General features: G+C 37.0%; 1 protein-coding gene across 3 annotated transcripts in view; it reads right to left on the bottom strand.

The window, feature by feature from the left end:
* Nucleotides 1-7,555, bottom strand: part of ATP6V1H (ATPase H+ transporting V1 subunit H) — a 29,784-nt gene extending 22,229 nt beyond the window's left edge. Inside the window, exons 1-3 of one of the 3 annotated variants that reach the window (XM_007428218.3) lie at nt 7,417-7,549; nt 3,187-3,250; nt 2,947-3,068 (exon numbers count right to left, since the gene is read on the bottom strand). In XM_007428218.3, coding sequence (XP_007428280.1) covers nt 2,947-3,050 — 104 coding nt within the window. In that variant the 5' untranslated portion in view covers nt 3,051-3,068; nt 3,187-3,250; nt 7,417-7,549. Of the gene's footprint in view, nt 1-2,946; nt 3,069-3,186; nt 3,251-7,416 lie in introns of all 3 variants that reach the window. The other 2 variants (XM_007428219.3, XM_007428217.3) reach the window with 2 other exon arrangements.
* Nucleotides 7,556-25,653: the final 18,098 nt, after the last annotated feature.

Consider the following 25,653-nt stretch of genomic DNA (forward strand, 5'->3'; position numbering starts at 1 on the left):
CAGGAAATGACAAAACATATAGGCTCCAGGTCACAAAGGAGTGAGACAAAGCTCTATACTTTCACCTTTTTTATTCAACCAATATGCTGAATATATATTGAGACTACCACTTGATAGGGTAGCAATGAAGGGCCTTTGAAAAAATATTCAGATGCAGTGATTTGTGTGTATCTATAATGAACAATGGTTTTCTCTGTGACATTCTACAAAAGTAAAAGCTGGACTCTGAAGAAGCAGGATAGAAAGAGATAGAAATCAATCTTTTTGAATTTTGGAGAAGAGTCCTGAGAATACCGTAGATAACCAAGAAAAAAAATGGATCATAGAACAAATCAATCCACAGTTCTTATACAAGGCATTTTATTTTCATATTATATATTTACACATTATGCAACAATCTAGCTCTCTTCAGAAGTCCATAATGCTGGAAAAGTTGGAAGGAAATAGAAGAAGAGGATGACCAGCAGCAAGGTAAATGGACACTATTGCAGCAGTGATGCACTGTCAGAAAATCTTAGCTAGGGGACAGATCATCCTGGAGAAGGACTATCTATGTGGTCACTGACACTGACTTAATGGTACATAATCAAATTCTTTCCCACAAACTCAAAAGTATTTTCATCCATCTTCCTGTATCAACACAGTAATACAATTATGAATATTCATTTCCACTAAGAGATACGTATATTTTCCTGGGTATAATTATACCCAGGTATTTAACAGAGTCAACAAAGAATGCATATCCTAATTTTTTACCTGCAACAGTTGAAATATTGTTTCATTGTTTATTATTTCAACATTGGCATATTGTTGGACTTATTCCAAATTATTGTAATCCCTGAATATTTACCATACTGCTGTACAAATGTAAAGATCTTTGGTAACTATTAAAAAGATTCAAAATATAATCTGCACATAGTAACAACTTAGTTATTTAGTTACTATAACTTAGTAGTAACATTCTTCTCCACAGAGTCCCTGAATATTGCTGGATTGTCTTAGTAAAACAGCAGAGGTTCCAAGAGCAATTAAATATTAGTAGAGATAGGGTATTCTTGGCATGTACTTCTTCCGATTCTGATTACAGAAAAATAACCTTGTTCATAATCACCTAAGCAGAGCAATTAAAATAATACATTTTTATCCACTACTGTATATATATTCAATAGGAAATCCAGTTTTTTTCACCAGTTATACCAGAAATTAAATGCATACCATGTCAAAGGCTTTTTCTGTATCTAGTGAAGCTAAAATAGCTGTTTCATTCTTACTTTTGTGTAATAATAAATCAACTAAAGGTCTAATATTATCAGAGGTGTGAGGTCCTTTCATAAGTATGTGCAGGATGCACTATGTGCACGATGTGCAGATTGTCCTGAATGCACTATGATTGAGATAATATTGTATTAATATTTGTATTTATGCCAAAGTAGCTGCTAATGTCTTGGCATCATATTTAACCAAAAAAAAAAAAAAAGGGACAACAGCTTTCACAGTTCAAATAGTCCTTACAAGCTTTTAAAGTTATGGTTATATACATGTTATAATTTGTAATTCTGGTCCCAGCTAGCACTAGATTCTCACCTAGTTCTGATAAGTCATATAGTTGAATAAATAAAAATTGCTTAGATTTGCAAAACATTATAAGCTATAAACCAAAGACATTAAAACCCAATTATAGCTTAGCATGATGTGTGAACTCAGCCATCATGGTAAATATAACACGAGCCTGTCTATGAACTTTCTAGGTGCTGCGGGCTTTGAACAATGATGCAGAAGCAACACTTCAGACCACATGTAAGAGCTGCATCTCTCTGCTATCAATTAAAGCAGCAGTAGCACATTTTTCAACCTCTTGCATAATAAGCCTGAAAAATGTTGGGATACTTTTAATAAATAATACAGATGTGCAGTGCTCACATGAGCTCCAAAGTATTTGTTTCTAAACCTTTTACAAGTGTGCTTAGCCCTAAAACAAAAACCTTTTGAGCTGTAATAGCAAAAGCACATAGAAGATTGTCCAAGAACTCAAGTTGTATTTGTGAAGAGTAATCAAATGCCAAGTAAGAGCCCTTACTGCATGCAGAAGAGGCAAAATCATGATGTCTACCAAGGCCAGAGAGAACTTTAGGAACACCCACCACCAGCAGCCTTTAAAGAGTTTTGAAGCCTAGAAAAATATTTCAACAGGTATTGATGTCAAAGTGAAAAGTATGTAAGGCAATTTAGTCTGCTGTAACTGTAGGGATTTCTTGTATTATATGGGAGAACCATAATTTGTGATTGCTAAACATACTTAACAATGTAAGGTACAGTATTGTTACAAGAAATGTTATTAATCCTGAATCTGCAAATACATAATTTTCACTGGATAAATCCCAATGAAACAAACAGGTTGACAGAGAGAAACATGGACTTTGGGGGCAGAGGGCAGGACAGGGGAAAGTATGAAACCTTGTCCTTCTATTTATTCCAATACACTTTTCTGTAATTTTCAAGTATCTTCAAGAAGTAAAATGAAGACAAAACCAGAAACTTGTTTTGCTATCAAGCAATAATTTATTAACATAAGAAAAGTAGTGGAATGGGAAGGTATGAAAGCATCTTGGCACCTAAAAGGATATAGTCAGCTTCTACTATCAAAAAAGTATTTGCACCCAGATTATAGATATCTCTTTGAATACATAATTGATTAAGATACAATATATGGACAAATTGCTATTCTGAAAACCTGGTTTTGGCTAACAAATGATTTTACTAGAAGTGTTGTTCACATTAATACATACTACTACATTGAAATACCTTATTAGTAATAACTGACAAAGTCATTTTCCCCAATTTCCACTGACTCAAGATTTTTCCAGTTCTCAAAGCAGTGCTCTAACTTCCAATACCTCTACATATGCACTAAAAATATATAACTATTTTAGAAAAATTAAAACTTACTGTAGATACAACTGCCAATTCACTTTATTAGCCCGAACTTCAGCAGCTTTAGCAGCAATGATATTGGTGGGGACAGCAGCATCAACAGTACCCCGGATATCCATAGTTACTGTAATTTAAAACTTATTAGGGAAACAAAGTTAAATATGAGTTTACAAGAAAACTGAACAATGCTTCAGTCAATACATGTGCACTGAAATCGATTTAGTTTCACTGATTTGAAAACCTAGATTTCAATACCTTTGCAGAGCTTCAAAAATTTAGTGTCATCTCAGGTATCTATAACTGGACTCACTGGATGTGGCTGGTTTAAAAAAAAAAAAGAGGTCTCATGTAGACAGTGCTCAGAATTTGGACAAGCATAGTTACTCTAAAATATCTAAATTAGCTCCAAATTGTAATTTGAAAGTTGCTTATCTCCAATTAAAGTGAACCCAAATCATCCAAAAGTTGATCCATAAATTTAAATAAGGACTTAAATTTTCTTTCACTGAAATGAAAGAAATGTACTATCATATTTTACTTTATGGATCCAGTTGTAATAAATCCAAACATAATCTGTATCAGAAGTATTTAGAAAGCTTTATTTTGTGCATTACACAAAAGTTTTATCTCACATAGAAATATAATTTAGCATTTAGAAATATTCTGACAACCATTTAGCCATCTGATTCAAGGAGGTAGCTACATTTCTTTGCAGGTCCCTTGGAGTTGGCTAGGGCATGATCTAACATATCATGGTAACTTTCTGGATCAGTTTAGAAATTTGTGAGTGGGAAGTATGATGATGTGATCGTTTTCCTCCTTCTTCCAGGGCCAGTTCCAGTCAATGTTGATAATGAGGAGAAATCTAGCCCAAGATCCCTGTTTTGCAGGAACCCTCAGGATTCTACTCACTATCTCTGCTGGGTGAGGTCATCCATTGATATAGTATAATCAATATGTCAATGATACTCAGATACACATTTCTACCCTAAACCAGAAAGTGATGCCATCAAGGTTATGTCCCAGAATCTGGAGGCCGTGAGAAACTGGATAGGGAAAAACAGGCTGCAGCTCAACCCAAGTAAAGCCAAGTGGCTGTGGGTTTTTAGTCCCCCAACTCTGAGAAACTCTCTTTGAAGTATTCTCTCTTTCTCTTTGGCCCTGGATGGGGTTGCACTCCCCCAGACAGAACTAGTGCAGAATTTGGGGATCCTCTTGGATTCTTGGCTTCCACTGGAAGAGCAGATGGCAGACATGGTCTTTGCACAAGCCCATTCCTAGATTGGGAAGCCCTGCTCATAGTCACTCATGCCCTGGTCACCTCCTATTTTGATTATTGCAATGTAGTCTACATGAAGGTGCCCTTGAAAACACCCAAAAGCTGCACTTGGTCCAGAATGCAGCAGTGCATGTAGTTATGGACACGCCTCAGGACACCCACATAAGAATGCTACTTTGTGAGCTGCACAGGCTTCTTATAAGTTTCCAAATGCAACTCAAGATGCTAATTATCACTTATAAAGCCCTTTATGGCACAGAGCTGGGTTGTTTTCATGATTGCATGTCTCATTGCATGAGATCTGACATGTCTGGCATGTTTCAAGTTGTTTTTACAAAATAATGTTACCAGGCCAGACACAAGAGGTATGCCTTCTCTGTCACAGTGCCTGTCCTGTGGGACAACATTCCTCCCATGGTTCAGAAGGCCCGAACCCCACTGACCTTCCATAAGGCCCTGAAGACCATTTTTCCTCCAGGCATTGGGCCAGAGCATGGGATGATCCCATACAGTATGAAGGGTCTTGAATTAACTATGCATTCAGTCTCAGTTATTCTATTATTCTGGTTTATGTTTATTGTGTATTATTTTTAGTTTCTTGTTTTTGTATGCTTCTACAAATTGCTTCGTGAATTGGGCAGCTATATAAAATATTATATGAATATTTTAAGTTACTTTTATAATGTTTAACTGGTATAATATGGAATATGTACTGCAATTTGAATCACAAATTGTTAATTTATTCATTATCACATAAATTTATAAAAATCTATTGTCTGTTAAGTTGAGCAAATAAATAAATAAGCCTAATACATTTAAAAAATGACATATTATTTATCTATTGAACCATGTCTGTGAAGCAATTATACAAATTATAATCATAACAGAATAAAATTCAGAAGAAGCACATACAGGTTTGCAATAGTCAGTCAATGAAATTCTTGGTCATGCAACAATGCATGACTACTACATCAAATCAGTTGACAGGTAAAAGGATGATGAAATAAGTTTGGAAGAAATTATAAAGGCTATGTTTCTAATCTTCCATGCACAAAGAAAAGTTAGCTTACCATAAAAAAGTTAACTGATTTATACTAAAATATATGGCATAGAATTAAGGTACATTAAAAAGGAAAGCTCAATGTTACTTGCTTCAGACAGATAAATAGTTTTATATTTGTTATTATTTAAAGTATGAAAATTAAGCAAACAATTTCTAGGCTGACATAAAGCAAACCAAGAAATCTACTCAATGTACAACTACTTTCAAAAGTTCTATTTGTAAACATAAAAATGTTACATACTTGACAAAATTATTCACAGCTGAGTGTTTATGCTACATTAGTAACTCACAGACCTTATTTGATTGACAAAGCTCCATATTATAATGTCTGTTATAAAGAATATATTGTTTTTGAGCATACAATCCCACCTCATTCAGTCAGAAGAGAACAAGACTTAGTATAGTGGTACCAATTTTCTGGACAACGTTTTAATAAGAATCATTTCTGTTTTCTTACAGAATTCCAATTGCAGTTAAATCTATTTGTACAAAAATGCATTCCCTCTGGGATAATTATTTGATACATAGTTTGCTTGGCTTGTTTACAATGGGTTTTTAACAGGTGTAAGATGGGAGCTGTTGATTTTATATTTACAATGTACTTTATTGCAGTTATTTTTTCTTGGATATATTTCTGTAAATTGCATGTAACAATTTACTTCAGGAAATGAAATAATGTGCAGAATACCATCCCATTATTACAGATTATTACACATCTGCTAACAAAATAAAATTCCTGCTGTTTATTAAACAGAGTTCCCTTATGAAAGAAAGGAATCCTAACTAAGTTTCCACACCAATCCTGTGTAGAAACCAGCTATTGGCTTCAGTTCTTCCTGTGACCATTACCTGTTTCATATTTTAAAGTTTACATTTCAAACTACAGTTCTACACATACTTTTCTGAAATGAAGATGGCTTTTTTCTGGGGCGGTGGGGAGTGGACAGGTTGCATTTAATGTCCCAAAGTAATATCAACTGTTTATGCTAACATAGAAAAGCAGAAGCATAGCTAGTTATCATTGCACCAATGACCTTCACCATTTGGTTTTCTCCTTAAATAGCTTCTGGCCTACTCTGATTTTCTGATGCCAAAACAACTGTCTAGTTTTTATTGTATCAAGTCACGACTGGGGCAGGATGTTGATCAGTACTAGCCAATTCTACCTGATCAAACCAGCTGAAACTCTGTCACGGTCATTTATCCATATGCAAAAACCAGATTAATCCTTCCTTTCTCTCCTCTGCAAATAAACATCTGTTATTGGTTGAAACAGCTATTACTGCCTTCTTCATTAAAATGGTGCTGATAAAAAGCAAGTCTTAATTCAGAGAAAAGCATCTGCACGAATATATATCTATCTGGCATACGATCTAACCAAATTCAGCTATATTCACCCTACAAATAATCAGGGGCACTCTAAAAATAGCGTGGTAAGAAATATCATCCCTATGGTTAACAAACTGATGGAATGGGCAACAGCAATTCAGAAAACAGATTCAGAAAACCAAAATATTTGGAACAAGCAATTTATTTCTCATAATCAGTATATGCAAGGTTTGTTTTATTATATGTGTGTATGTATGTGTATATATGTACACAGAGAAAGAGAGTTTTTATTTGCTTAAATCATCTAACCTAGTCTTTCTATGGAGAACCTGTTGTATGAATACTAGAGATCCAAGAAATCACGAAAGTCCAGATTAATAATAGTTTTGTTCATAAAGATGGGGGGAAAGGAAACACTATGATACTCCTGACAACAGCAGCAGGGCAACAAAGAACCCTCGCATTGTGTGACCTTCCCTGTGATGCCTACAGGGTCGGCGCTGGAGGCAAGACGCTGAAATGTGGAGTATGAAATGCACCGCCATTCTTCCGACGGCGACAAAGTACTACAGACCACGGGCTCCTTGGGAGCGAAGAGAAACGCCGTTTCCCTCTCCTTCCTCAACTGAGTTTCACAGGGCCAGCATCGTCTATCCGAGCGAGGTCGAAGAGAGAGAGGGCAGAGGCGCCTCCTCACCTTCCCGCTACCCGCTAAATCCTACCCCAAGCTTCCCCCTCCAGACCCGAGAAATGCCCACGACCTGCTCCGCCACGCTGGGCAACCTTTGAGGGGAAAAAGCGCTAGCAGCCTTACCTCTCTTCGCAGGCCGGCAACGAAACCCCCGGGATCTGCAGAGGCGACGGCGAGAGATTCGCAGTCACCCACCGAGCAGGGAAAGGAGAACCGACACTCACGGTCATATGACAAGAGTTCAGCTGACAGCACCACTGAACAGAGCTACGGGTGCCGAGGAGGTTTCTGATTGCGGCGCGAGCTCCGCTAGAGCACCACAGAGACTCGGAGAAGGCGCGCGTTGTCCCCTAGGCAACTACGCCGGCGCGGCAATTCGGGAGGGGCTGCTGTACGCGTGACCCCACCCCCGCCTCCCCGTGTTGCTGAACCACAATTCTCAGCATCTATAGAAAACATGGCTCTTCCTTTTTTTAATATATATAATTTTTTTATTAAAGAATTTTTTAAAAGGAAGATACTAATACAAGGTAAGAAAAAGGAAGAAAAGAAAAAGGAAGAAATCAAAGAGAAAGCTGAAAGTGCAAGAAAGAAAGAAAAAAGATACAGAGAAGTAGTTTCTGATCTTTTTTACAGCAATTATAAGTACAATTATAAATTTATGTCTTATGCCATGGTTACAACATTTTCTGTTTCACGCAAAAAGTCTATAAGCCGTTTCCAGTCAGCAATAAAGGTGGATATTGTCTTTTCTCTGATCAAAGAAGTCAGTTTAGCCACCTCAGCAAGTTCCATCATCTTCACCAACTGTTCCTCCATTGTGGGTAATGCCAAATCTTTCTATTTTTGTGTATAAAATAATCTTGCTGCAGTTATATACGAAAACCAAGTTTCGTTACTTTTTTCCAACTATTTGTCCATCAATCCCAAAATATTGATTATTAATCTTTAAAATCCTCTGAATCAGTGTGTACATTTGATTCCAGAATTTTCTAGCTTTTTTTACATCCACCGAACATGATAAAATGTCCTTTCTTGTTCTTCACATTTCCAACATAAATTTGAAGTGCCTTTATATGTTCTAGACAATTTCTCTGGTAATGTATACCAACGATACAACATTTTATAAAAATTCTCTTTAAGATTATAACACAGTGTAAATTTCAATCCTTTCAGCCACATATTTTTCCATTGTTCCATCTGCATATTATAACCAAAATGTTTAGCCCACTTTATCATACATTCTTTCACTTGTTCTTCTGTTTCAAATTTCAATAAAAGCGTGTACATTTTAGCAATTACATGTTTATCATTTGTGCACAACTCTGTTTCAAACTCATTCTTACAATGTTCAAACCCATAAATTCTTTTGTCTACTTTAAATCTTTCTAATAATTGTAAATAAGAGAACCACTGGCAACTATATCCCTCTACTACCAATTCTTTTGATTTTATTTTACATTTCCCTTGACAAAATTCTAGTATCTCGTGATAAGTTAGCCATTTTTATTTGCCTATTATTTCCTATTTATTTCCATAAAATGTTTCCTGTGCTGAGATCCATGAAGATGATTTCGGGCATAACCTGGGTTTGTATCTATTCCATATTCTCAATATGGCACTTCTAATATAATGATTTTTAAAATCTACATTAACCTTGACTTTATTATACCACAAATATTAATTCCACCCAAATCTCAAGTCATGTCCTCCTAACTCCAAAAGCCTTCTATTTCTCAGCAACACCCACTCTTTCATCCAAACCAAAGAGCAAGCTGCAAAATACAATTTCAAATCAGGTAAACTCAATCCTCTTCTTTCCTCTGCATCTTGTAACGCCTTATATTTAACTCATTTTTTTTTCCCTGCCACACAAATTTAGATATATCCTTCTGCCACTGTTTAAATGGTGTATCAGTTGTTAAAACAGATATTATCTGAAACAAAAACATCATTCTAGGCAAGACATTCATTTTTGTCATGGAAATTCTCCCCAGCAATGACATTTGTAGTTTCTCCCATCTTAATCTATCTTTTTTAAACTTCATTACATGTCTTAACACAGTTATTTTGAAATAACATGCAATTCATATTTGTCATAGTGATACCCAGATATTTTACCTTCTTCTCAGTCTTAAAACCTGTTTTATTCATCAATTTTGTTTGATCTTCTATTTTCACATTTTTGTTAACATCTTCATCTTCTGTTTATTAATCCTGAAACCTGCTAATGCACCAAATTCTTTTAATTTACTCAATAAAAGTTCAATTCACTTTAAAGGGTCTGCCAAATTCAAGACCAAATCATCTGCAAAAGCTCTCAGCTGGTATGATTCTTTTTTAATCTTTATACCCACCATCCAAACTGTGACAATAACATAACAAATCTATACCATATAAATTTATGTTCCAGCTCCTAAGTTGCATTTCCAATAGCAAAGTAATTGCCGTAAGTGCTTCTTAAACATTTTCTGAGGCGGCAGCATCAGTGGGGTGGCAGTTTAAAAGATGCAAGATAGCGGAAGTTGGGTTGCCATGCAAACTCCAACCCTTTTGTACATGTATCCCTTCCTCTATCCTGCTTTTTTGATACATACACACAACAACATTGCTGCTCTGAGCTGTCTGACATACACAAAAACATTCTGGTTGCAATGGTTGTATTAAATTCCTTTTAAAATTATAGGAAAACAATTTCTGTGTTATTTAATTAAGCCTCTACTGGATTACCAGGACAGGACATCCAAATGTATTATTTCAAAGGGTATGTAAATAACTTGCATGAATTTCATCAATTTCCTTCAGCTGACTGGGAAAAAAGGGTACTGGCTGAGGAATCAAAGCAGTAGTGTATGCTGGGGGGAATTGGGAGGGTTGGCCAATTATGCCATTGTGACATAATTGACCCTTCCCACCTCCCAATGCCTCAATCCATGTTTATTTCTTCCATAAACTTCAACCATTGAGAAACTTCAGAAGCACCAATAATATGTAGATCAAATGGACTGAATGATAAATGCTTGAGCTGAAAAAAAATGTCAAGAAGCACTCTGAGATAAATCAATCTCATTAAAACGTAAAAAATTTAAAAATTGTTTCCCCAGAACTGAGTTGATCCAAAGTAATAATACTGTTTACCCCAAAAAACATATTTTCATTGTTAATAGAGTTTTCAACCCAATATTTTTAATAAATACCTTGTGACATTAAGTGCTGGTATTGAAATTAATCTCAACACAAACAGAGATACCAATATTTGCCAGTTTTTTGCAGTGTTAAATAATAATTCTTATGTTCAGCCCAACTTGGAGTTGAATTCTAAAGTTCCTTAATGAAATCAGTGAGTATGTCCAGTGGATAATCTCCAGTGATCAGCCTGAAAGTATGGAAAATTAAATCTACATTTCTAACATGTTACTGTACATAGAAAATCATAGAACAGGTAGTCAATATAGCCATTCCGAAGTAGTTTTAGGGCTTTAAGCAGCAAGACCAAGCAAATTAATTTGAATCCAGAAAAACATTTGCTACCTCTGTAGCATTTTTTTCAATATGGGATTAAATCATGAACTAATCTAGCCAGTTAAAATGGCACCTCACAAAGCTAGGGTACCTATTTGATCCCAGTTGGAAGATTTTAGTTTGGGATCAGGAAAAGTATTTGGGCCTGCAGCCATAAAGAATTATGGATTACAGTTGTCCTAGTTACCAGACTCATCACTATATACCAACTAACATTCTGGTTTATCTTCAGAGCTCACCAATGGTAAGCCTATGGGCTACAAAATCCAGATGACTACTAGATGGAAGCAAAATACTACTGATCTTAGCTGGACTATGGGCTTTTCCAGACTGCAGCCAAACACTGCTTGAATTCCATGCATAAACTGGCTGGAAATGAAGATGACTTAAAAAAAAAACCTTTCAGATTTCAACCCCTTCCACCACTTTGGTAGCAGTGATAAAGCTTGATGTTTTATACAGACCACACTTACCACAGCCCCTGATTGATACATTTCTCTGCTTCTCTGTCCCTCCCACCAGTGCTGGGAAAGCTTTCCTTTCTGTGGGCAGGTCTTTGAGAACAATGTGGTTTTCATTGAAATTTTTTTTGTAGGAGCCCCTGTCTATTAACTTCCCCTTATATTTGACACTTTCCAGGTTGGTGTATCCACCAGTGGATTTGCAAAAGGAAGGAAGTTAGTTTTATCATTTTTCTTGTTGCTTGGATTAGAAAGGGAAGCTGACAGAGCTCTTGTCAATTTAATCTGGTTAAAAACAAAAAATGTAGGTCCACCATTGTATTGTTGATCTTACATTAAAAAAAAAGAAAAGGTCCAAAGTTTCACCAGTCCATCAGCCCAGCTAACTCCTTCTTCTACTCAAGTTCATAAGTAATTGCTGGAGATTCAAACCCCCTGCATGCTGGAGGATGAATGGAGTAGAAGTAAAGGGAAAAGGATGATGCAGGAAAACAGCTGAAAGGCTCACTACTTCACCAGCCCACTGATGAAAGAAGGAGAGAGAGAGAGAGAGAGAGAGAGAGAGAGAGAGAGAGATTCATCTGTCAAGGCCTCTTCAGAAGGAGTGAGGAAGCCCAGAAGCTCAAGACACGATTTATGGAGGGCAGTAATCAGTGAAAGGAGAGGAGGGGTATCCTAGTCACAATGCACAGTGTACCAAATCAGAGGGGAGGCATTTACCTATAATGTAATGAAGCACATTAGGCAAAACAAACAGCACTGCTTAAGCCTGCACAAGTGAAAAACATTACTTTTCATGTGTTGCTGGAAAGATAGGTTGAAGTTGCCTTCCTGTTAGGCTGGGAGCAGGTAGAAGACAATGTTGTGTATGCCCGCCCTCAAGAAACAGTAGCCCATACTCATGTCTGCAGCAACCTGATCATGCAGATCAACCTCATATTATCCTATGTTTAATCCTTTTAGTGAAGGACAACATGTAATATACATTAATTGTTCAGCACTGCTTTGTACTCTGTCTCAACCGCAATAGCTACAAGAAGTTTAGATCTCTTCCTGGGTGCCTCATGACAACCTCTGTTCCAGAATGCAAATTTCTTTTAGAATCTTTATCAGCATATTGGGATGTATAATATAGACAGAGCAAAGAATTAATTCTTTGTGAGCCTGGAAAAGGGAGTACTGCATAGAGAAAGGATAATCCTATTTGCCCTCCCAGCTATAAGCAGTGGAGGAAAATCTAACAATTATCCAGAGATCCAAGTACTTCTCCAACTGATAAAGAGAAAAGTTAATGTTATCTTGATTTAATTGAGTTCAGTGTATGGATTTCAACAGTATTCCTTAAAAATCAGTGTAATTTTTCAGAGAAGTCTGAGTCCAGAGCAAATTCAGAGATATGCCTTTCTATGACCTATCAATGTGGAGGCAATATCTATTTTCCTTTAGAACACAGAACACAACTACAGAAGATAACCATGGTGAGAACACTAAAGTTCAGCTGTTTTTCAAGGTAAGAAAGCCTTCTGAAAAAAGAAATGGAATTAATTAAAATAATGCTATTGTAGCCCTGAAAAAATTCTAACAATTTACTCAAAGGGGAGATGGTAATGGTTATATCAATTTCTGTAATAATATAAAATATAACTGCATAACTGTATGATAAAATGCAGTATAAATTGAATAGAAAGATCGCTACAAAATTATAACTGATTGATGCAGAGATGTGTAAAAAATGTTCTGTTGTATATCTAGACCATTATGGCAATGCATCTGTTTAGGACTTCAGTCAGCTAGGAAACTGATTTTATTGTTTATTTGTGGTGCTGTTTTATCTCTCTTTTATCAACATAAATGCACTGAGTTTGTTGTTAGAAGTAGTAATAATATATATAAAAATATAGGTATGCCTGCATGTATTCCACTTACATTCCAACTTTTCTCCACAGTATTCCTTTTTCCAATTTCCCCCCACAACAGCTACCCTGTGAAATAGATTATGCTGAAAGAGAATCATGGAATTACATACATTTATGGAGTTGGAAGGGACCACAAAAATCAGTTAGTCCAACCCTGTTCAATGTGCAGGAAAACTCATTAAGCAGTAGCTGCCTAGCCTCTTCTTAAAAATCTGATAGAGATGGACTGTTCCAGTATTGTACAGATCTTACTGTTAGAAAGTCACTAACAGCTACTTTCGTATTTCTTCATATTTTAGCTTCAACTTATACCCATTATTTTTAGTCCTACTTTCTGTGGCAGTGGAAAATAGTTCCTGACCATTTTCCTTAAGACAGCCAAGCCTAACCCAGTGAGGGTCATGGATCAAAACATCAAACTAACTGAAACTATCCCAACACAGTACTTGTAGTCATCTATTTCTAAAAATCTGTCCAATTTCAGTGCTGAAAACAGCTGCAATGTCCTAAATTGTGCCACTCAAAATACTACTCCAAACAGCCAAGTATTTTGCTAACCTTAAAATAAAACTCTAGAAATCTAATGTTTTGTTTTGACTTCAGAATATAGAATGGCCATTTCAAGATTTTTAAAAGAAAGAAGTAAAAGATTATCATACAGCTATTCAGAACCTTCTCTGTGCCTCAACTCCTCTTTTGTATTATTCTACAACAAAACTCACCCTTCTGTACACCCAGTGTTCCATATCTTGCAAACAGCAGAACCAAATTCAAAGGCATTAATACAAATCTGATAAATTTTCTGAGTCAATTCAGTCAAAATAATATTATTGCAAACTGCAAAAGGGAAGAGAGGAAGTAGTGCTAAATGACTCCACTATATTTTTATTTCTGCAAATATTGACTCACTGTGTACCTCTAATCCTATTTACTTGCTTTCATTTCAAGAAACTGTGAACCTAATTTTTGAAATCCTCTAGGACTATTAAGTATACATTGTTTTCTCATAGCTGGTTTCAATTCCTTTGACATAAGCAGCTTGAATCTTCTTTTGCTGCTGGTTTTATCTGCTTAATCTTGACCTCATTCTTTGTTTTCTAACTCTGACCTTAAGCCTGAGTTTATTCATTCATTGGTTAATTTGTTCTGGTTGAGCTCTGGAAGATATATTCTTTCTCCTGAGGATTCTTTCTTTATTTCTTAAGCATAAAACCATAAATAGCAGAAGTATTTTTGGTCCATTCATTAGACTCAACTGCATTTTGTCTTAATCATCGTTCCAGAAATAATTATTACAGAGAAAATATTTTAAACCATAGTAAGTGACATTTAAAGAATTTTTAAGATACACATCATGATGCTCTCACATCAGTTGATTATATCAAATGTTTCTTTACAAATTTTGCAGAGGTTATAGTAAGTCAATTACATTTCTTCTCCCACTCAATTCATATTAGCAAGGTTTATCTTGTTCTATTGTTTATGAATAATTCACTTTTCTTTTGCATTTCAACTTGTATTTAATATGCTAGGATATAACTTTGAAATAAATAAGGTCAAGCTGCATACGTCTAACTGTATTTGCTTCTATGAGCTTTGTGAAATATTTCACTTTTACCTTCTAAGTTTATTGCAAGAGAAATTTCAAAGCAGAATTATATCATTTACAAATAGTTGGACATTTTAGTATATATGTATATGTTATACTCATATAATTCATAATCAATATAACAGAACAATTACAATTACAATATACCAAATAGCAGCAGCTTAAAATAGAAGCTTAATTGTTTGAAAGTAAAATACCCATATGTGAATCAAAAGCTTGCTGAGATAAAATGTTATTCACAGCCTACCAAAATTCAGATGATAATGAGCCCAGATATACTCTCTAGATTTTTTTAAAAACATATTCTCTAATATGAGATCCTCACCCACTTTCAGAAGAAGTCTGGTAGCACCTGCTCAGACTAATACATTTTATTAAAAAACCTACACTTTGGGGAGTACAACCCACAAAACTTTTGGATCTTTTAATAAAATGTATTAATCTGGCCAGTTGCCATAGCACTCTTTGTGACTTTTAGCTCCCATAGATTAACACAACTCTCCCACAGAGTCCCAATTTTCATACCCATACCTGCCACACCTTGGAGAATTATAGGGGAAGCCTCTTTAGTAGATAAGCGTTCTCAGGGAGATCCCTCTGAAAAGAGATATTCCATAATCAAAGCCATTGGTTTTAAAGCCAACATATTTATATTGAACTGAGCCCCAAAACAAACTCTGTGCTGATCCTGCCCCAAACACACCAGCTACATTGTGGAGCAACTGAAGTTTTCAACTGCCAAATGTGATTATGTCCAGAATCTCTCCATAGTACAAGTATACATATTAGAAGAAAGTAAGAGGTTTCTTTTGTTTATTGCTGTCATTTATTCTTCATTGTTTGAAGTGTGGCTGTGTTTTCTTTCCTATTTGCCTTAACCTCACCCAGGCTCAAAGCCCCCTCCTAAGCCTGCTTCTCGCCTGTTTGTTACAGTACATTGATTGAAGGTCAAAAGAAGGAGGGGAAGGACAGAGGGGGAATACAATACAACACTTCCACAGAAAACCCTTTTCTCCCTCCTCTTTTCAGGATTTTTGCAATACTTTCACACACATCAAATACAATCCTTCTAGTTTGCACCAAGATTTCACTGAGTGTCTCTACATGTGCAGAATGCAGATGTTTAAGATTGAGATTGCTTTATCCTGGCATTTTTGGGCCTGAAAAAATTGATTTCTGTTGAATTATGATTTTGTTTCCAGTGGCTAGAGCTCTTTTCAGGCCACATTAAAAAAAAAAAAAGACTACTGGAATGTCACTTCTTCACTGCCAGCTGCTCTGATGCAGCTGTTTCTTGTTAACAAGATAAATATATGGGAAGGGAAGGAAATGGCTAATGAAGGGGCAAGTTTTGCCTATTGAACATTCTGATAAAGGTGAGCCTTATGTTACATCACAAACTGAGGAAACAGGTTGGTGTTGGCTTGATGCAGAGTTTCTTATTCTTTGTTGGCTGTGCACTCAGGGAAAGCTGATTTTGAATTGCAGGGATTGGGAAGCATAATTGGAAAGGGGCGGAGAATGGATTTGTTCTTGTGGAAATCTGTACATTAACAACAACCATTGGTCCATTGTTTTTAAAGCATGCCTTTCTTTTACATGACAAGTTTGTAAACAGAGAGCCAGCATCCACAGAGTTTTAGATGGCCTAAACTTTTCCTTACCATCAGACTTATCTGTTAACTTCTCCGTTTACATTGCCAGCAGAGCCTTTTCAATTACCTCCTCAGGTTGCAGATGTTCCTGAATGATTCTGGGGTTGGGCCTCTACTGATGTTACATTTTTAAAATCTGATGATGCCAAGATCCAAAGACTTGACTCTTTAGTTTCACAGAAAGGAGTCACAAAGCTTCACCCGCCAAGCTACAGTTTTGTTTGCCTAATACACCCAGGCACAAGGGAACTTTTCCCTGCCAGAGTGGACGCTATTCTTCAATTGCCACTGCCTTCTACCAAACATCAGATGAGAGCCTTACTTGAGACTCTAGGGTTTTGTTAGCCTTGGATACCAGCATTTGACAAGCTGACTAAATTTTTTGTGACTGACTACTACAGAGCAACCTGTACCCCACTGTTCTGTACAGCTGCACCCTGTTGCTCGTGGTGCAGTAGGATGGCTGAGAGCTTTGGCTGCTACAGTCCTTCTTCTTCAAATATCAAAAGACTTGGTTATGGGTTTTCCATTGACTATTTTTGTCCCTCATGAGGTGCTACCATTCTCTTCGAATGTCAAACTCAAGCCTTTACACATCAGTGTTTAGCCGCTTATGAAGTAGAGCTTCTAGCTACTCCAAATACGACTTTGAAGTAGTGTATAACTTTGAATCCTGCAACTCTGCTTCCTGAGACCACGGATGACAGACATTACCAACATAACCATTTGTAGACCATAAACTTGGTAGAGAAACCTCGCTCAGATCTTCCTAATGCGCCCCTACAAAATTCTGATTTTGAACTCTTCAGATGGGTCTTCCTTTGTGGTTGATGTAGTATGTTTAACAGAGGCTGCAATTTATTTATTTATTTTTTCATCTGCTGGGCAGAACCCTTGCCACCTTCCTTGGGGGCCCAAGCAGCTGAACTTACTGCCTTAATTCAAGCTTGTTGTATTGCCAGAAACAAAACTCTTAATATCTTCACTGACTCTAAGTATGCTTTTGGTGTTACGCAGACCTGGTCATTTCAGTTTTGGATGCATTTCTCCTTTTATTACTAAAAGCAATTACTTTGCTGATCAGGCTGCTAAATAGGCTGCTCAACAACCTTGTGGCTTTCAGTCTTTGCACTTGTGTTTCAAGTTCCTTCTGCTATTGCTTAAGAGAAGTTTATTTCAGATGCTGGGATTGCTACTTGCAACATCTCTATGATACTTCTTGGAACGGTTCCTTCTGGATGATTCCTAATGGGTGACCAATTGCCCCATGTGCTTTTCTTCATCTTCTGGCTCCATAACTATGTATGAAAGGACATTGTGATACCCAAGCTATTGTAACTGGCTTGCTTCTGGAGCCTACGTGGAAACTTCCAGGAGTTTCCAAACTTCTTCTAGGCCAACGACTCACAAAGTAGGGGGCCTCCCTGCCATCTCAGCACATCTACAATTGGGGGAGGGGATAAACTAACTGCCAATCAGTTTCTATCCTTACATAAGCAGCAGAGAGAGCTCTGGAAGGAGGCAGTGGGGGCCGCAATTCCTCTGAGTGACCAGATTCATCCACTGCAACCAAGAGATTTCATTGCAACCTGGAAGGGTCCATTCCAGATTTTGTTGATTGCCGATACCACTATCTTTGTGGGAGAAAAGAAAAAAAAAAGTTTCTGGATTCTTCACAGGCACAGAATGGATTGTAGTTGACTCTGTCAGACTCTTGGAAACTTGATGAACCTTTTTTTAAAAAAATCTTTGTGGACTTATTACTTTTAAGCAACCATGACTTCTGTTGGACTTTTGCTTCTTTTGCAATTGTTTTTAATGCAACAAATGGTGGAGTGGGGGGTGACAGGCTGGGAGAGCAGTATTCTTGTTCAGTTCAAGCTTCATGCAATCAAAAATGCTAGCCTGCAAAATAAATGTGTTGGATTTGCTCCTTCCCAATTTCTCCCTTGGGATATCCTCTTTTCCTGTACCCCTAAGTACTGATTGATGGATAACTCACATTATGCACTTGACAAGCCCCCCTTATTTGGTAGCCAGCATTTCATTATTATGCAGGAACACTCCAGTGCCCTATTCTGTTTTGAAAGAATATATGGCTCTTGGTCTGTGGGAAGGTGGGAAAACTGTTCCCATACATTAATAGCCCAAATACACAAATTGTGTTTCTGCCATACTTATATTGACCCAGCTAATTATGAAGCAGCTTGGGATGTTGGAATGCAAACCTGCATAGGGCAAATAGCTACACAAAACAGCACTTTCACTTTAGCAAAATAGGTCTGCCTTAGATCAGTTACTAGGGAAACATGGGGAGGGTCTGTATATACATTAATCAGAGCTGTTGCATGTTTCATGAAGACTTAATTACCCAACAAGTTAGCTAGAATAATTATCTCCTTGACTAGGGATAGGGAACATTTTCAAGAATAACAGCAGGACAAGCATCCATGTGGGACTGGCTCAGTTCTTGGCTGCCAGTTTGGGGCTGGATGAAACATTTTTATTATGTAACGTACTCCTTCTTTATGTTTGCCTGCCACTCAATGCTGCCACTACTCTTTTAAACCTGCTCCACAACACACTGCAACCATAGACCCTATGCATTTTCAAATATTAACTGCTCACTTACTTTTGTTGTTGTTGTTTAGTCGTTAAGTCGTGTCCAACTCTTCGTGACCCCATGAACCATATTGCGCCAGGCCTTCCTGTCCTTCACTGCCTCCCTGAGTTTGCTCAATTTCATGCTCATTGCTTCAGTGATGCTATCTAACCATCTCATCCTCTGCCGTCCTCTTCTCCTTTTGCCTTCAATCTTTCCCAGCATCAGGGTCTTCTCCAAAGAGATCTCTCTTCGCATTAGGTAACCAAAATATCTGAGCTTGAGCTTCATTATCGATCCTTCCAATGAGCAATCAGGGTTGATTTCCTTTAAGATTGACTGGTTTGACCTCCTAGCAGTCCAGGGGACTCTCAAGAGTCTTCTCCAGCACCACAGTTCAAAGGCATCAATTCTTCGGCGCTCAGCCTTTTTTATGGTCCAGCTCTCACAGCCATACATTACTACTGGAGCTCACTTACTTACTTTTGCTTAATATTTACTTAAAATATTCTTATATTCTTTCAAAACAGAATAGGGCATTGGAGTGTTCCTGCATAATAATGGAATGCTGGCTACCAAATAAGGGGGACTTGTCAAGTGCATAATGTGAGTTATCCATCAATCAGTACTTAGGGGTACAGGAAAAGAGGATATCCCAAGGGAGAAATTGGGAAGGAGCAAATCCAACAAATCAGCAAACTATTAATAGATTGAGAACCAAATGTGGGAATTGTTACCTGGAATTTTAGGCTTCATTATTAGCTCTTTAATGAAGGTAATTTTAGCATTTTACCATGGCATCCATGCTTCCTTTGAAGTTCAGGAAACCAGGTTTTCTTTTTAGCCAAAGCCAATTCTTCTTTTGAAATGCAAAAACTAGGCTTTTCAGCAACTAAACAATTAGGAATGTATTCTGAAAGTGCTTGAATACACTTGCAAGTATTAGGAAAGATACAAACTCTCCACTGGGAAAGGGGGTGATGTAACCTATAAATTTGCCACTTGTGGAATGTTATCTAGGATTATGTTTTCTATTGTTTAATTCTAACGTCTAATTAAAGTCTCTTATTGTTTGATTTGTTGCTTTTTGACGCATCACATATACTGAATGTATGTATCATTTGTTTCTATACCCTATATAAAGACTGGACCCCCCTTAATAAACACTTTTCACTTTGCCTGAAGTACTCGTGATTTGTACTGTTGGGAGGAGCAAAAAAGCCACTTTGCAAAGTTAGTCTCTCTCCCAGATTCAGAGATCCAGGTTCTTATCAGCTTCACACAAACTTGGGTGCCTGAGTTTCAAGGCAATGCGGAGATACTGAAAAGAGTGCCAATAACTTTTAGCTTTTGGGAAAGTGTGTAACTGATTTTAAATGTTATTTTAAGGGCATTGTTGTTGTAGTATTGAATTGTGTGCTTATTGTTGTGCTTTTCTTTTAATTTTGTTCTTTCAGAGACACAGTATAAAAATATCTTAAGCAAGAAAACAATATGTTAGCAAGAAAATCCGATAATGATATGCAGACGCAAACTAGATACATCAATTTTCAAAGGCTGCAGAAACAGAGAACTTCCTAGATAGAGAATAGAACTATATCTAGCTATCCACATAGGATATAATTTTTCAGCGTACCAAAGTGCAAGTCAATATTTTCTTGTGAAACTCATTTATCCAGATACAATCAGATACACCTTTAGTTTATCTAGAAGATTATGAAATCCTGAACTGCTCTTGACAAGATGCCCCACATGAAAATTAAGATCCCCTAAGACAATGATCAGGTTCACACATCGCCCTAAAACATTACACATAATTACAACACACACTTTTACTATGGTGTATGGTGTAAACACCATAAGTACCATTCATCTCCGACTGATTCACACATTAAGCTAATTGGAGAGAAGTATAACCTTTGTTTAATGCCAGGTTTGGACAACCTGTGGACTTCATCTGCATGCTGCCCAGCCTCTTCAGATTGTGCCACAAAATTTATCAGCAAAATGACTGAATATTGGTGGTGAGATTTTAAGCTATTTCTGAAAATTGGAAGAGTTAAGAGTGTGGGTAAATATGGCTCACCTCCCAGAGGCCTCTTGCTTCCATTCTCACTCTAACCCCTTCAAAAGCCCCACCTCCCAGTGCTGTCACTGTGCTACTAGTGGCTTCCTATTGTCCTCTAAAAAGTCAGGAGACCAAGTTGCAGCCCCCAACCCATCAAAGATTGGTCCTTCCCTGCTTTATGTCAACCTAGTCAAGTGTGCTGTTCTCAATAAAATATAAACAAACCATTGCTTAGTATACTACACAATACAGGCCAGAGTTTAATGGTGCTTCCTCACAGAGAAACTTGCATAGCATAATGTTATTATATTATTTATGAAAACATCAACCAGTGGATCACACCACTCCCAGAACCAATGCTTGGAGAAAAAACAAAATAAAACTGGTCTTAAATACCTTCTGAAAGTCAGGCAGGGATGGGGATAACCAAATAGAAAATGATATAAAAGTGTCCAGTTGATAGAGATGCGCTGAAAATAGAAGGGATATTAGATGTAGAATAAGTATCCTTGTCCTTTGTCCCTCACATGTCCCATTGCTGTCCCATTTCAGTTGTCCCTCTGGCATCTCTGCCAGCATGACCTGCCATTTTATCTATCTTATAGCCTTATTTATAGGTTTCAAGTTTTGGTTTGTGCACTGAATACATTATGGCTCTTGGAGACAATTTCTCCAGCATTTCCAAAATAATTTTGCAATTTGGAATATTGAATTCAAGATTATAGACTATTATAATTTTTCAGACTAATTCTGTGTACTACCAGCAGAATAGTTCACTGCGATCATCAGTAATACTTCCAGTTTAATGAAATATAATGGAAAAAGTCATAAGATTTATTTTTGTACAAAATGTTATCACATAATTTCCACAGCTTGTGATTTTTACCTTGGAAGGAACCTTTAAAGTGCAACCTAGAAGTGTACAATTTTCATTCATGGATTAATGAAGGCCACACTTTAAAAATTTGGCTTTTCCTCTAAAACTAAATTAAAAGTCACTATTTGGAGATGATCTTGGCACCTGCTTCTGCATCTAACAGCCAAGCGCATATTTACTCAGAATTAATACAATCATATTCAATGGGTCTCACCCAGAAATAAATGCATATGGAGGAGTACACCTGTAGACTCCTAAGTATTCATTAGAAATCATACACTTCTTGAAATGCTGGTTGATATGTAACTGTTAAAAGGTACAGCATTTTATCTGGAAAAAAATAGGGCAGCCTAGCAATTTCCTTTGTAGACCACTCATTCTTATATTGCAATTAAGCATGGGTTCTATTTTACATGAAATCTTTATTCCAACTAAGAAATTAGTCAATAAACAAATGTCAAAAAACAGACTTGAAATAGCTCTGTAAATTTAGATCAAAGAATATTTAAATGCCTGAGAGTTCTTTGATATTTTAAGGTGTTGTTGTTGTTATGTCATCATGTTGGCAAACTGAATATGTTCTCCACAATATTTTCTGAGTATAGCAAGAATTACAGTAGAATATGTAAGAGACTTCCACCAATCTTGGTGCCTTTAAGTCAGCCTTTACTCTTGGTGACTATATGAACAAGTCCATGAAGTTTTTTAGCAACATTTTTCAGAAGTGTTCACCATTGCCTTCTTCCTACCACTGAGAGTGATTGGAACAAAGTCACCCAGCTGGGTTCATGCCTAAGGCAGGACTAACAGTTTCTTAATTTCTAGCCCAGTGCCTTTAACCACTAACCAAACTGGCTGTCACTGTTTAAATTAGTTGAAATATTTTTTGTGGGGACAACTATTAAGACCAGTAAGCTAAGGTCATTAAAGACAGGTGGCCCCTTTATTGAATAAACTATGATTGAGTTCACTTACTGTACTAAACCATGGACCATTATATACCAACTATAATGATGGTTGGGTTCATAATCATATTAACCTGCAGACTAGCAAATTACATTATGCATGATGTCAACCCAACCTTAGGATTTGTTACTTCATTGCCAAGCTGCTGTGCAAATACACAGCATGCATTCACTATTAGCTCTAATGTCTCTTTTTTTCCTCATTATGGAGGAAGGTAGAAATAGGGAAAACTGCAATTATTGACTTGATCACCCATTAGAAAAGAATATGTGAAACTGTCTGCTACATATCAGATTTATATAGAGTAACATTCCCTGATATATCTCCAAAGGTTTTGGGACAGCAGTTTCCATAACACAGTTACTGGGAATTTGGGGGAGTTGCAGATTATCTATGGGATGCTGGATTGGGAAAAGTTGCTGTTGAGTTTTCTGTCCCCTCCAAGAGGACCTCATGTTTATTGAGCAAAAAAAAAAAAAAAAATCCCTAAAGGGTATTTTAAGGAAATAACCTTTAAAGAAGGTGAATTTCCATCATGTTCCCTTCCTTTCAACAAAATAATACAGCCAATTATTTCAGATGTTTAATTAGGAAACTATGCTTTTCTAGTATATCACTCTAATCCTAAACAAGAGAAAAAAAAGTGTCTGTCTTAGATGATATAAAACTCCTTGCAGGATTTTGCAAGGATTAGCTGGGCTGGCTCTCCAGGAGAAAGATAAATGAGTCAGGCATGTGCCTGAATACCAAAACTGTTTCCTGAGATACATTTTTTATCTATTTGCTGGATTATTAGTGTCTACAGAACAGGCTGCTTCTGCTGGAGCAGGCTGCCCTACAGCCAATATACACAGAGTTTCCCTGGCCAAATTGGCTGAAAAACAAACAACCCCCCCCCCAAAATATTAATGCCTGTACTCAGTTGTGTCATCAGATGTAAATGTGAGAGTCCATGAGACATAATTATTAAAATGTTAGATTAAGACTGGAGAAACCAAAGTTCAAACCTCCACTCAGATATGACGCTCACTAGGTAACTTTGGGTAAGTCCTCATGTCTCAATCTAGCTACCTTGTAGGTTGCTGTAAAGAGAAATTTGGAAAAGGAAAACTATATGCTTCCTTGAATTCCTAGAGTTGTGCAATTCATGGCCAGTTCCCAGAACTTCATTTTTGGCTTCCCAGCACTTTTTGCTAAACAATATTCATCTCACAGTTCCTCAGACAATTAAATATCACCATCTGTATTAACCATTCTAACATGTACTCTCCACGATCTACCTATTTTCTGCAATAAAAGGATTTTAACACAATCATAAGCTTCAAACCAGAGTTTCACACCACATTTCCTTAGCAGCTAATATAGAAAGGGGTTTCCATACTTTCTGAGATAGCTGGACATACACATCAACTTTCCATAGCTTCCTTGAAATTCAGTATTGCTTTCAAAATCTACGCTTCCATGTTTTTAAGAAAAATCACTGTGCAACCATTCAGCACAAGATCCCAGGATATCAAATATGAAATGTATGCCAAACTAAGTGGAACAGTGATCATAAATAAGGACTTGGAAAAACTGCAAGAAACAGCCAAACGTGAATAGCTTCAATCCAGCAATTGGTGCCAAGCACAATTATATGAGTACGTTTGGAAGAATTTTTCATTCAAAATGGAGGAAATTAAGATAGACATGGGCTTAGAATGGGCATGTGTATTTGCACTTGTTAAGTATATTTTATATTGTAACAGAATATTTAGTATTTAGACACTGAATTTTAATGTATCTCTATGGCAGTACAGCTACTAAGATCAATAGTATTTATTAGCTGTATTATGTTTTATTTATTTACTCAGACTTATATCATGCTCCAGTCAGGAGATTCTAACTGGTTTACAATCTGCATACAGTAATAACATTACAGTTCACAGAAGTAACAAAGCAGTAAGAAACAGTGAACACTCAGAACAACATTAAAAGGCACCCACAGCCTGAAGGTAGTCAAAATTCAGCCTGTTTCCTGATGTGATCTGGAACAACTAGATCTTCAACACTCTCTGAAATCTTAACAGGGAGGTGAAGTCTTTATATCTTGATGTGGGGGGAGGATGGGAGTTATTCCAAAGGAGTAGGGCTATGGAGTCCCTGAAGATGGCATTCCTTGGCAGGAATATCTTACTGGATGGGCAGGTTGTACCCAAAGCAGGTGGACTCTGAAATACCCAGGTCCTAAGCCATGTTGGGCTGTACAGGTGCCAAGCAGCACCTTGAATTGAATTCAAGAGTTAAGAACAACTGAAGTAGCTCCTCCAGTAGAAGAGTTACATGGGCAAACCTCAGCATCCCCATAATTACTTAGGCTTCCAGATGCTGAATCAGCTGCAGCTTCTGAATGGTCTTCTGATGTATACTTAGTTGCAGTAATCCAAATGTGAAGTGATAAGGATGTGACCAAGGTCACAACTGATGCACAGATGAAGCTGTCCTTAGTCCAAGAGAATTACTAGAATGTGAACCATCTCACTCTTGGCGGGCACCACCCTGTCTAGGCCGAAGGATGAATTATCTCCAGAATCAGTCAGCTCCTGAATATTAAATCCCATCATTTCATTACTGCCCATTCACTGCTATGCAGGGCTTCCATAAATATATGCGGAAGCCTCCAGCCTCCAAAAAGTTGCCCATCC

This window comes from Python bivittatus, unplaced genomic scaffold, assembly GCF_059951505.1.
Source record: "Python bivittatus isolate LINGU-HERP-01145 unplaced genomic scaffold, Pbiv_v1 ctg000840_np1212, whole genome shotgun sequence".
NCBI lineage: Eukaryota > Metazoa > Chordata > Lepidosauria > Squamata > Pythonidae > Python > Python bivittatus.